Raw genomic sequence first — 12,824 nt, 5'->3', positions numbered from 1 at the left:
ATTAATTGCAAAGTCCAAGACTGAAATTCCATAATTGTACTAAATATTTGGATGTTTTTACATTGTAAAAGGACATAATTTGCCTTAATACAATTATCACACCTTAACTATAAAGACATGTACTGTACGTCCAGGCTGCAGCATATTCTTCTGCTACAAACAAAACTAAGTGACTTAATTAGTGCTGTACAGACCTAAGGTAAACAGATGTGGACATTTTATATATACAGGTGGGTAGCTGCGTCAGCATGCGTAGGCTGCAAAGGAACAAGTAATAGGTTTATTCCATGCTGAAAAAAAGAAGAAAGAGAACACAACGTTTCGGCCGTGGAGCCTTCTTCAGGTGTTAGAAAGACAAGGCCGTGTCTTTCTGGCCTTGTCTTTCTCACAGCTGGAGAAGGCTCCACGGCTGAAACGTTGTGTTTTCTTTCTTCTTTTTTTCAGTGTTTAAGGTTGCTTGCCTTTATTGTTAACAGAATTAAAGTTTAATTTAAGCATATGATTAGTTAAGGAATTCATGGGTCATGTGGATATATAGGTTTCATTGTTAGGTCACTGTGTTGGCCAAGATTTTGTAAAAGATTTTGTAAAAACGTTTTGAAAACCCCACACAATTCAACAACAGTGGCTCTTTAGGAGGTCAGATTAGAGAACTGAAACATCTCTGTAGCTTTGCAAACACTCATAAATAATGACACTGAACAAAATAAAAACAGTAGTGTAGTTATGAGATGGCAAAGGGCTGGACCTATAGATGACTGACCTCAGAATCTTAAAAATAGTTTCTCTTTTCCTCTGTCTCAAAAGTGTTCAGCTGAAGTTAACGGCACAAGTATGTTGGCCCAGGAAATGAGTGATCTCTTCAAAAACTTCCACTCTCAGGCAAACCTGGACTGGTAGTTAGTCTTTTGCAGAGCTAAGTCTTGCAACGTCTTGTGTGAATGCATTGTGTTTTGTAAATAAAATATCGACAAAAGGAACAGAAACAGGTGTATGCCTAACTTCTAAATGATGACTTATCATGGCTTGTACTTTACATGAACAGTCTGCATCTGTTTTCTTTTCAAAGCACATTAGAGTGATCAACTATTTTGTTTGTCCAATTCTATACCATTTAAAATAAACCGAAAAGCCTAATCAAAGTTTGCATGTTAAGTAGAGAAAAGGGTAATATGACTTCAATTACAATAGTATGCTGAGCAAATGGAACTGGATGTTGGGAATGCTTGTCTGGACATGAAGATATATCCTATATATCCACATGACCCATGAATTCCTTAACTAATCATATGCTTAAATTAAACTTTAATTCTGTTAACAATAAAGGCAAGCAACCTTAAACACTGAAAAAAAGAAGAAAGAAAACACAACGTTTCAGCCGTGGAGCCTTCTCCAGCTGTGAGAAAGACAAGGCCAGAAAGACACGGCCTTATCTTTCTAACACCTGAAGAAGGCTCCACGGCCGAAACGTTGTGTTCTCTTTCTTCTTTTTTTCAGCATGGAATAAACCTATTACTTGTTCCTTTGCATTTTATATATACACTGTGTATTCAATGGCATCAAATTTGCTTTTGCTTTGGTTTATGCCATTAATGCACTAGATTTAAATTACATACATTTCTCCCAATACCATTTTATAATAATAAATGGAGATTGTGATGCTAAAAATAACCCAGTCTTGGACAAATCTAATCTATAGCAAATCTATAGCATGATTTAAATTTATGAGCAGTGTTTTGTATCTATTAAAGATGAGTATCTACAAAATGAAAAAAAAAACATTAGAGATGATACTTTTTTCTTCACATGATAAATCGTCTAGGACTGACTTTATTCTCATTCTAACCACATTTACTGTATACATCATGAAAACTGACTTTTGCCAAGAATTAGTATTGTTGTCACTATATGTTCTTGGTAATCTGAAAAATGGTCTAAAAGTGTCTCTTACAAAAAAAAAATTCAATTTAAGCAATGGTCTATTGTTCTAAATAAATGTCATTCAAATTAAGTTTATTTTCCAAATAAACTTTGGAAGTTTATTAAGGGTTTTTAGTGAAAACTGTTCTGCATTTTCCTCTCATCTATACATTTAAAAAATAAGCAAATTAACATTTTTGAATGATAAATTCTACTTCTTCAAAGTGTTTACTGATTTCTTATTCATGATACCTGTTAAAATAACTATTATCACAGAGAAGATCATAATTACGATATTATCATGAAGTAGATGATTGTACGGGACAGCAGTCCATCAAGGCACATATTACTTAATTACATATTACTCAGTACACAAATACTCAGACCAGGAGTCAATTAACCTATCAGTATATTTGTGGACTGTGGGAGGAAACACACAAGAACACTGGGAGAACATGACAACTCCACACAGACAGCCCACGAGGCCTAGAATTGAACCCGGGGCCTCAGCACTGCAATGCATCAATGCTAACCACTGCACCACCCGCAACAAAAGCAGTTAAACAAAATCAGTCCTGATGCCACATAGTTTAGCTGAGCGCCTATCAATAATCCCAGCTTAATGTACACTTACTTACCAGCACTGCTGTTTAAGCATAATAATGTTAATTATATACTTAATATACAGGATAAGAAAAGATGGTCTTTACTGTCTGTCCTTGCAAGTAGCTAAAATTAATAATGTTTTGCCACAATGAAACTTTTAATTCTCTGTCACCTTTACCCCCTTACCCTTCTTTTTCTTTTTTTGAAAACCAATGATTCACTTCATATTCACTTCAAGTCATTAACTTGAAGTACTTCAGCGTAGCCCCATCCTCTGACAAAATGGTAGGTTAAGGGTGGATGTGTCGACTATTAATGGTCATCTGTTAAAAACAGCATGCAATACTGTATATTATGACCTCATGTGTAACAAAGAGCCTCCTTCTCTCTTTATTTTAAATGCACTTCCAGATTCAGTTCTAAGTGAAAGTCTACACTTTTCCAAAGTAACAGATTTTGTGGCCTTATAGCCTGATATAAGGACATGTAAAATAAATTCTGGTTTAATCTTTGCACAATTAAACACACAACTTCCATGGGAGACATGGGTTGGGTTTGAAACTCACACCAGGGCAAATTTAACAGAAGCCAATCAACCCACCAGCAGGTCTTTGGACAGCTGGAGGAAATCAGAGCACCTGGAGGGAAAACACATGAACAGAGGGAGCATACTGTAAACGCCACACAGATACCACCCTAGAAATTGAACCTAGGGCCCCAGTGCTGCCAGGTAGCATTGCTATACATCGCACCACCATACCACCCATAACTTTTGATTTGAAATATTTAAACCTAATAGCAATTACAATGATCATGGTAAGATTGCTACAGCAGGACCTTCAAAAAGAAACTGGAGAATCTAAAAGCATTCCTTTGCTGATGTATTTTTTTTTTACTTTGTGATGTCCTATTGTAATTTCAACCTTTGTCCGCTGTTTAGTTTTCATTCTGAACAATGAAAATAAGTGTTTTTATTCACTGCTTCGTCGTTTTGCTCTACGTTTGTGAAACTTTAGTTTTTACTATACGCTTTCTGGACCCTAGATTTATTCTTTCGGTAACTTTAAAGACCTGATTGAAAGCTCCCCATGGTTATTTCTTGTACATTTTCTGTCCAGCTCCAACTTAGTTTTGTCCAAAGTTACCCTTAGGAGATAGAGGGTAGGTGTGTTATTCAACAAAGCCTGGGTTACACGTGCGATTCGTCCCTCTGTTTTGAAGCTGTTACTAACAGTGATAGTGATCCCAGACACCATTGTCTGCCGTAGCACTTTTAAAGACCACAAGGGCTTCGTTTCTGATGAGCGATTAAACACATTATATACACTACTACAATTGACTTACATAGAATCAAGGAAAACACACAGAAAATTGAATTTAAATGATAATTTCAATAAACTGGAGTAGCCGTTATAGGTGCGGTAAAATAAGAACTGGCTATTTAAGCGTTTATAGTCATATGACAGTGGAGACACCGTACTTTCCCCATCACGTGATAGCCAACTAAGTGCATTTTACCGTTTGCCTGCGTACCGGGATGTTTTTGAGTCGGGTTTCACGTCTGTTCCAGGTCCAGGCAGCTAGAGCTCGACACTGGGCACTGGATTGGACACGAACCCAGGGTGTTCGGTTCCGGGTCTCTGTAGAGAGGCGCGCACCGAACCGACAAGACAGATTTCTGTCACTTGCAGCTGCAACGCAGTACAGAAGGTCATACACACTCTGTACTACTGGTATTGGTGCTAAAACTGCTAGTGACGACAGTCTGACTTTACAAATTTGGGGAATTTTAGGCAAGTGAGATTTTATTTTTGTTATGCAGTGTTTTATGTAACAAGCTCTATGTAAGGAGTATGCTTGTCGTATATATGTACAGTACTAGGCTATAAAAAGCAGAGCATGTTGTTCTTGACGACTGCTCCTGGATATTTATTTTATATAGAGGAGCATTACAGTAATTAAAACAGGATTTTATATATAATTTGTTATTTGTTATTGAAGATCGGTTTGTATTCGTTTTGTCGTCTTGTGGTTACGATTCTTAATACTATAATACTAGTCTATTAGACTTTCCCTGATTAAGAAGTAGTTTTAGCCTTAATATTTCTATAGCAGCTTGCTTTATAAATGATAAAATATGACTACGAGTCTTAAAGATGTGCAACAACTGGAGCCCCTCTTGAACATTGTTTTGAGCAAAGCAAAACTTGCACAAGTTGAAGCGCTGTATTCTTTGAATTTGGAAAGGAAGGGTTTGTACTTAATTTCTCTCCGTTTTCTTTCAGCGTTCTCTCTTTTTACCCAATCCTCCGATAACGTTGAAGATGAAGAAAAGAAGAAAGAGGACGACATTATTCTGCTTCTTAAGAGAGCAAAGGTATTTAGGTACACAATCCTGTTTGTTTTTATTTCATTCGATGACGTGTTGGGGGGTTTTGTGTCCATTTGATATCTCTTCAAAAAGATGGTGGAGAAATGTCAAAGCCATCAGGACATTTTTCACTCTGTGGGAGATCTAAAGGAGGGTACAGCTCTATGTCCTGTGGTCTTAGGATAGGTTTATCTTGGTATTATTGTCTATCCAGAATGGTGGAGATATATATATATTATTATATACCAGTTGCACATAGGACAAAATATTTCCTGTATACATTTGTTATGGCCATAGGCCTTTAAAAACCCCTCCTTGAAGGTACAGTAGCTGTTGAAAATTGGAAAGAAGAGAGTGGGAGGGGTCATTAATTATCATAATAATAAATTAAACTTGACTTTAAACTGCAATATAATACATCTGATTTAACTGTTTCTCTGCTCTTCTCTGGTCGACCAATAGTTTTACTAGCAGTATTAACAATTCTGGTCAATTTCCTGAATATATACCCAGGCTACCATACCACACTGTGATGCCAAAAGTAAGGATGCTGTCTACTAGCATTCTATAAATGCCCCCCAAAATGCTTTGACTCACCCCAAACACTTTCAGCTTCATGATCAAAAATATATGCTGACTAGCCTTCTTAAAAATGCAGATCAGTACTATTTCTAGGTATTTGAAACACTGAACAGCCTCTCCAGGCTGTTTAATAAGGGAGAGAGGTTGAAAATTTAACAATAACTATCAGTAGCCAGTACCTTGGTTTTATCAACATTAATATATGAAGCATGTTTGATTGACATCACCTTTCCAGTTAACTTATCTGTTCAAAGTAATTCTTCACCCCTTCTCTGTCATCCCTAGTAAACAGTCCTGTATTTTTAATTTCTGTAGATGGAAAATTGTGAAAGTGACTAAACAAAGCTCATTGTGATGGAGAAATTGTGTATTTGAATTACTGTTGCTACTTATATTTATATTTTATTCTGTGAAGTGCCTGGGACAATTGAGTGTCATCAATACATACAAGGATAATTGGATTTATTATGTTTTAAACAAAGTTTGAGATGCAGCAAGGTCAGGTGTCTCACTCAGGATGTACCTTGCCTAGTGCCCAGTGCTTCCCCAGTTAAGCTGGGGAACACGTTTGTGCAGTTCAGCAGTTCATGGAAAAAAGTGTTTCAGTGCTATAAGCCAGCATTTTTCATGTCTTGTGCCCCCCAACACCATCATTCTAGGTTTTAAATCCACACCATACCTGATCATTTCAACCTGTTTGAAAATCTAGACTGCTTTTACATTGGGTGTGAATGGATTGGAATTCTGGATTGGCAAGGGGTTTGTCACTGCTCTAAGAGACAGACGTCTTACAACAACAACCAGGCTTTGGGAATAAGATTCTCCTAGCTGACAGTACTGACCTGCAGCTTCCAGTGCTTTGTTGATCACTCCACTGTGTTTTTCAGCTGAGCATCATGCAGGGGGAGCTGGAGGCTGCAAACAGGATTCTGCACCAGGCCATCCGACTGGCACACCAGGCCAAGAACACCCAAGCCATCACATACACGTACAGCATGGTACTGTTCCTGCCACAGAGCTGACATCTGTGTTGCGCTGCACACACATACTGCTACACATGTGAATGCTATAGAAGGGAGGCACACGGGTTAGATAATCCCACATATTTGTATTAAGACTAGTATAAGAAAGGTATACACCTTACATTCCTCACTCTTAAGAAAGCATCAAATATTTTAATGTACTGTAATGTCCTTCATAACACAATCTTAAATTATTTTGTATGCCTTCATTTCTATTGTTGTGTTCTCCACAGGTAAGACTTATCACTATCTATCACTTTATTGTGATAGAGAAACTTTAAAGAGCATATTCCTGGAGCTCATAGTCATTGAGACAACAGATTATAATAAGAGTACAGAGGCCCAGAGATACTGGGAATATATATACTACAGGGGCACCAGGACAGATTACAGCCAAGGAAACATATTAGTAGTTGGATTAATGGTTTTAAATTGAAGACTCAACTGAATTAAAATCCAGCAAATGCTGGGTGTCAACCAGAATGACAAACCTATTTCTGTAAACAGTAAGGAGGTGACTTGATATTTTAGTGAATAATATGTGTTCTGTGTTCCTAGATGGCGAACCTTGCTCTTGTTCAAGGCCAGTTTCCCGAAGTAAGTCAGAAGCTCTTTGAGATCTCTGGTCTGGGCTTTCACTGAGGTGCTGTGTTTGCAGATGATTTGACAGTCTCGTGTGTGGTTTGTTCTGTCACAGGCAGAGAAGCTGTTCAAGGCTGCTATGAGTTTTCTGCTGGCCAGCGGGGCACAAGAGGCAAGTTACCTTGTGAGCTGGTATCTACACCACTAGGAGAATACTGGCCCATGGTTGAGCTATTATATTTAAACCCACAAAATATTTCCTTTAGTTTTAGGAAGCAGTCTTCAGATTTCATTTTTATTCCCCTCCAAGTGCATATTATGCACATTAGTATCAAACCAAAATTGGGAAGGACCATGCAGGCACTGAAAAACACTCTAAAATTAAATATTCAGTGATACTCAGATAGTCATATTGCACAATGTGCCTGTTAGCTGTGTGTGTGCTTGGCTATAAAAAGACAGAATTCCCCACACAAAATGTGAACAGTTGGCCATCTTGTTTTCATCTGTACTTAGTGTGTTCCTCTGTCTTCTATAGGATGACAATGCAGTGATTGAGATGTCTTTGAAGCTGGCCAGCATATATGCTTCTCAGAACAAGTGAGTTTATTCCATCTCCATTCACAGTATTTCCCCATTAATACCATTCTTTGATGGGTAATACTTAATGGAAGTTCTGTTTTAAAGTTTTGTTACACTGTTTTAGCATTGTCACTGTTTATTCTTCAAATGATTTAGTCCACTCCCTCATCCAGCCTTCATCCCATCAAGCAAAGTGTTGTTTTGGGGGGAAAGAGGTTTTTCCAATTTTTTTCTCTGAAAATGATTCCGTTGTCTATACTGCTGACCGTGGTTCTCTTGGTCTTTGCTCACACATCAGTGGCCAGAAATTTAAATCAAGAACAGATGATACAGTGGAACAAAATATTGTTCCTCCTGGCCCATGATGCAATTACAGACAAGACACTGAAATAATGTAGACAGGACTAATAATACTAATATTAATAAATAAGATCATGCAAACTAAGACACCGGAACAGAGGTAGTGTACACATGATATATACATAGTGCAATTTAACTGTTACAGAATAGTATAAAAAATACATCACACAATATACACTAAACACTGGGGGAGTTGAAACCTTGTTTCTGGAATTGGAGTTGGTGCAAGTAAGTAGCAGGGTGTCGAGAAGCCTAACAGACTATGTGAAAAGGCTGTTACAGAGTCTGGTGGAGCTAGCCCGTATTGTGCGATATCTTTTTCCAGATGGTAGGAGGGCAAAGAATTTATGGGAGGGGTCATCTACTATACTAGAAGCCTTGTGCATATAGCGTCTGTGATAGATGGCGTGAATGGAAGGAAGGGATGCTCCAATAATGTTTTCAGCTGTTTTCACAATTCGTTGCAGGGCCTTGCGGTCTAAGGTGTTTTAATTCCCAAACCAGTGATACAGCTGGTCAAAATACTCTACTCTAAAAATACTGTGATGTCACTTCATATTGCTACAACACTGTAACATGCCCGATTTGTGCACAGGAATTGGGCAAACGCTCTGTTTTGTGGAGTAATAAAAGCAAATGTAATTTTGCTCCACGTAGTGAAGTCTTTCTTCTGCTGGAGGCCCAGTTTTGCCACCTTCACTCTGCTGCTGTCTGTCACAGGCCCGAGCTGGCTGAGCATGGCTTTGAGTTCTGTGCTGAATCTCTGGAGGCAAAGATAGAGAAGCAGAAGGACCTCCCTGAGGGCACCCTACCTGGTAAAGAGACATACCTTTCTTCTTCAGTGTGTGCACCCAACCAGAAGAGTTTTTTCTTACAGTTTTGTGTTTTTGAAACAATTTTCATGACCCTCCATGCTTTATGAAGTTCCTCTCTATTAGAGGTACTTTCATTTTGCAGTAATCATTAAACTTTAGTGGCTTGTAACTGTGAATGAAGTGGCATTTTCCTCGAGCCCACAGAGGAGGAGAGGAGCAACACACGGCTTCTCTTGGGCCTGTGTCTGGACTCATACGCACGCTACCTCACTACAAAGCGCCAGCTGGATCAGGCCCACCAGAAGTACCTTCGCGCCCTGCAGATCTGCCGCGAGGAGCAGGGGGAGGCACACCCTCAGGTACTGGGGCATGTTCTTGAAAGTGGTCTCCACTTGGGGAGAGGATTTAAGTGTCTTTCCAAAATGCCTAATTTGTAATGGTTATTACCACTTAGGAGATATATACTGTATAGGGTATATGTGAAAATTATTTTTGACATGTAGTTCTCATTTATTATTAATTTAAACATATTTTAATCTGAAAATACAGATTAAAGTGAAGGTAATCACTTTTTTATATAAAACTTTTATTTTCTACTTGAAATTCAAGTATTCTACACAATTGCAGTATTTATTGTAACAGAAGACTTTTATTTTTATATATAATACAAAGGGTGGTGTGATGGGGCAGTGAGTAGTTATGTCGCCTCACAGTTTGAATCCTGGGTTTGAATCTTGCCAAGTGGAATCTGTATGTTCACCCCTTGTTTGTGTGCATTTCCTCTCTCAGTCCAAAACCATGCTGTCCCCTTAACTGGTCTCTCCCTGCATGTTATACATGCATGACGGTGTGTGTCTGTGTGCCCTGCGATGAATTGGGACCCTGCCTGGGGTGTGTTCTCACTTTGTGGCCTGTGCCTACTGGGTTAGGCTCCAGCTCGTCACAACCCTTTAATAAATAAAGTGGTTGCTGAAAATGGATGGGTATAATACAATTGCAAAGCACTATTAAAAGCAGTGTGAATCTGTCAATTTCAGATAGGTAAAGGGCAGAACTGTGGAGCACTGGTTAGCATTGCTGATTCACAGGGCAGGGGTCCTGGGTTGCTGTCTGTGTGGAGTCTATATGTTCTTCCTATATTCACATGGGTGCTCTGGTTTCCTCCCACAGCCCATGAACATACTAGTAGGTTAATTGGCTTCTGGAAAAATTGACCTTGGTGTGAGTGTGTACGTGTTTGCATCTGTGTGTGTCTTGCAGTGGACTGGCATCTCAGCTAGGGTGTATCCAACCTTGTTCCTGTTTCTTACCAGGATTCTGACTTCCCTCCAACCCTGAATTGAATAAATAGGTTAGAAAATGGATGGATGTAAGGTAAATGTTCATATGCTGTCCTCAAGCATAGCAACTGAGGTGATCCACAATTCCTGTCCTTGAAGGCCACAGAGCCCATTAGGTTATATCACTCTCTTTTGAAAATGTTAAATCGGTCCACTTAATTTAGGTAATCAAGAGCAGGGGTGGAACAGAAACCCTTAACTGCTACAGCCCTCCAGGACTGGAGTAGGTATACCACTGACTTAACTGAAGTGTAATCTGTTTGACCTGACTGGGCCATCATAAGAGCATACTCATGTGCTATTCAGCACCGAACCTCTGTCTCCATGTTTGAAATGCATATGTAATCCATTAAAACATTAGAAATAATAACCTAACATTAATTTGTGTCTGTGTGCAGACTGTGGTGCTGATGAATGACTTGGCTACAGTGCTCGACCTGCAGGGGCGGCACCAGGAGGCCATGGAGCAGATGAGCCAGGCCTTGGAGCTGGCGAAGAAGGCCGAACATCCAGACCAGCACGTGCTGCTCTGCAACATGGCAGGCATCTTGCTGCACCAGGGTAAGGAGGTTGGCGCTGTGGTCTCCAGAGACAGGTATCAGGGTGCACAGCCTAGGCAATTACATATTACAAAGCCCTGTCTCCTATGCTAGACTGTTTTTTAATAAGGAAAAAAAAACATGTCACATAGTCATTAAGGTCTGAACTGCTTATACTACCTCATACTGCTATTCTGGTATGATTTTAATTTCTGTGTTTAAAATTCACTTTTAAGAAAAAAGGCGTACATGTGCTCCGTTTGTTAGATGATGCAGCAAACTGCTGTACCTGGCTGTGAAATAAGTCACATTAATGCCTCTGTCATAACTGGTGTAGATTGGAAGCAGAAATTGAAAATTAACTGTACAAGAAGTGTATGTGGACAAGCTGTTTCTCTCTGTCTCAGGTCAGCTGGTCCAGGCTAGGCATGTATACAGGGAGGCCCTGCTCTTGGCTCAGGCTGCAGGAGACAGTGAAGCAATGCAGCAGATTAGAGATGGGCTAGAGAAACTCGGCAACAGAGAAAGAGATGAAGAACGGGAGGCTGCCTGAGAGTCCGCACATGGGTATGGATCTTTACAGGGATGCGAGGGAATACAAGGGCTTTGGCACAGTAAGTGCGAGAGAAGGGTATGGGGAGTCCAGGAAGAAGACAGGGATGAAGGACATGGTCCACAATCATCGATATGCTGGTACACGGGATGGAAGCTTAATAAACAGTTAAAATAAGATATTGGAAGAGAGCAAAAACCATATACACTGAAGCAAAACGGCCTATTAAAAAGAAGTGTGATTTGATTAGGATTCCATCAAGTGTTGAAATTCAAGAAGAATACAATACAGATGAAAGCCTGTTTGTCCCTAACAAATAGTGGTCTCGGTGGGATCTCTTGCTCCATCTAGTGTTTTCTAATGAGCTGTTATTAGTGTGCACTGGGGCTTCTAACAAACACTGAATATTTTTATAAGCCTTTTATTTAAATAATTTAAATTTCTTGAGGGATCCCTTTAACCATCATCAAAAACATGGAAGCCTACTTTTAACTACTTGTCTTGCAAAATAAAAATTAATTGCCTACTGTGCAACGGTCAGTTCACTTTTTGAGAGGTAGTAGTGTTGAAGATCACAGCTTAGTGATTTTCATACCAGGTTTTGGAGATATTCTACCCAACTTAACTGATTTAATTATTGGCTTAACCAGTATGGACTGTTTACAGATTTTTGAACTGTGAAGAACCCGGATTCACTATGTGGCTGAAGCAAACTTGTTAAATTAGTTGTACAAAGTATTATTCTGTTCTTTGCCTTCATATGAAACAGATTCATTGCATGCAAAGGTTTTTCATTTTAACAGATATTGAACAGAACAAAATGGCACTACTTCAAACTTTTGAAAACATTTTATTTCTGCAGTTGAGTGGATTTTTACAGTGCATCTGCCTATGGTAGTTATGTACTTCATTACAATCCACATTTCAAATACAGGATATCTATATAAATATAGGCTTCTATACACACATTGCTTCATTGAGAATCTGGCTAAGATGGTTATACTGTATATGAGCCTGATGCCACTTAAAGTCTTAAAGTTTCAATTCAGGAAATCAAAACACCCACTTTTCAAACAGTATCCAATTACCAGGTAGTCCTGGGAAGTGTAAGGTAATGTTGGTCTATGCAACACGCCTTGCATGTTCCTTGCTTTGGTGTTTTTTTTTAATCAAAGCAGTAAAAGGAATGAACTCATTAAAACTCAAACTCAAATAAAGTTTCTCAACAATTAAAACAGTCTGTGATTAAGTGGAACAGGTTTCTTTCTGTGCTCCACATACCAACAGAAGCAACTATTAATAAAGGCTAATACACTAACAAGGCAGGAGAGTACTACATTTTGTGCAAATGGGTACCTTAATCAACATGCTCTGCTTCATGCAGCAGTGTACAGCATTAAGTCTTGCTACAAGGATGCAGTGAGCAAGCCATGCCAAGGCTTCAGAACTGAGTGACAAAGTATTGAAAAAGTCATATATTGTTAAAATTATTACACTGTTAGATTTGTACTGCTCATGGGATTTCTGAACCTTTGGTCCATTAAATATTCAA

At 38.9% G+C, this 12,824-nt stretch overlaps 1 protein-coding gene across 2 annotated transcripts; it reads left to right on the top strand.

The window, feature by feature from the left end:
* Positions 1 to 4,005: 4,005 nt before the first annotated feature.
* On the top strand, positions 4,006 to 12,507 carry ttc19 (tetratricopeptide repeat domain 19). 2 transcript variants are annotated; one of them, XM_088643314.1, is made up of 10 exons: positions 4,006 to 4,319; positions 4,812 to 4,903; positions 6,367 to 6,477; positions 7,060 to 7,098; positions 7,199 to 7,255; positions 7,622 to 7,683; positions 8,746 to 8,840; positions 9,045 to 9,199; positions 10,579 to 10,741; positions 11,127 to 12,507. In XM_088643314.1, exons 1-10 carry the CDS (start codon positions 4,064 to 4,066, stop codon positions 11,270 to 11,272), a joined length of 1,176 nt encoding a protein of 391 aa, XP_088499440.1. In that variant the 5' UTR covers positions 4,006 to 4,063; the 3' UTR covers positions 11,273 to 12,507. The 2 variants fall into 2 exon arrangements, with proteins under 2 accessions (XP_088499440.1, XP_088499441.1); XM_088643315.1 differs by lacking the exon at positions 7,060 to 7,098.
* Positions 12,508 to 12,824: the final 317 nt, after the last annotated feature.

The sequence above is a fragment of the Lepisosteus platostomus genome, chromosome 8 (genome assembly GCF_059453375.1).
Source record: "Lepisosteus platostomus isolate fLepPlt1 chromosome 8, fLepPlt1.hap1, whole genome shotgun sequence".
NCBI lineage: Eukaryota > Metazoa > Chordata > Actinopteri > Semionotiformes > Lepisosteidae > Lepisosteus > Lepisosteus platostomus.
This window is presented reverse-complemented; position numbering and strand designations above follow the sequence as displayed.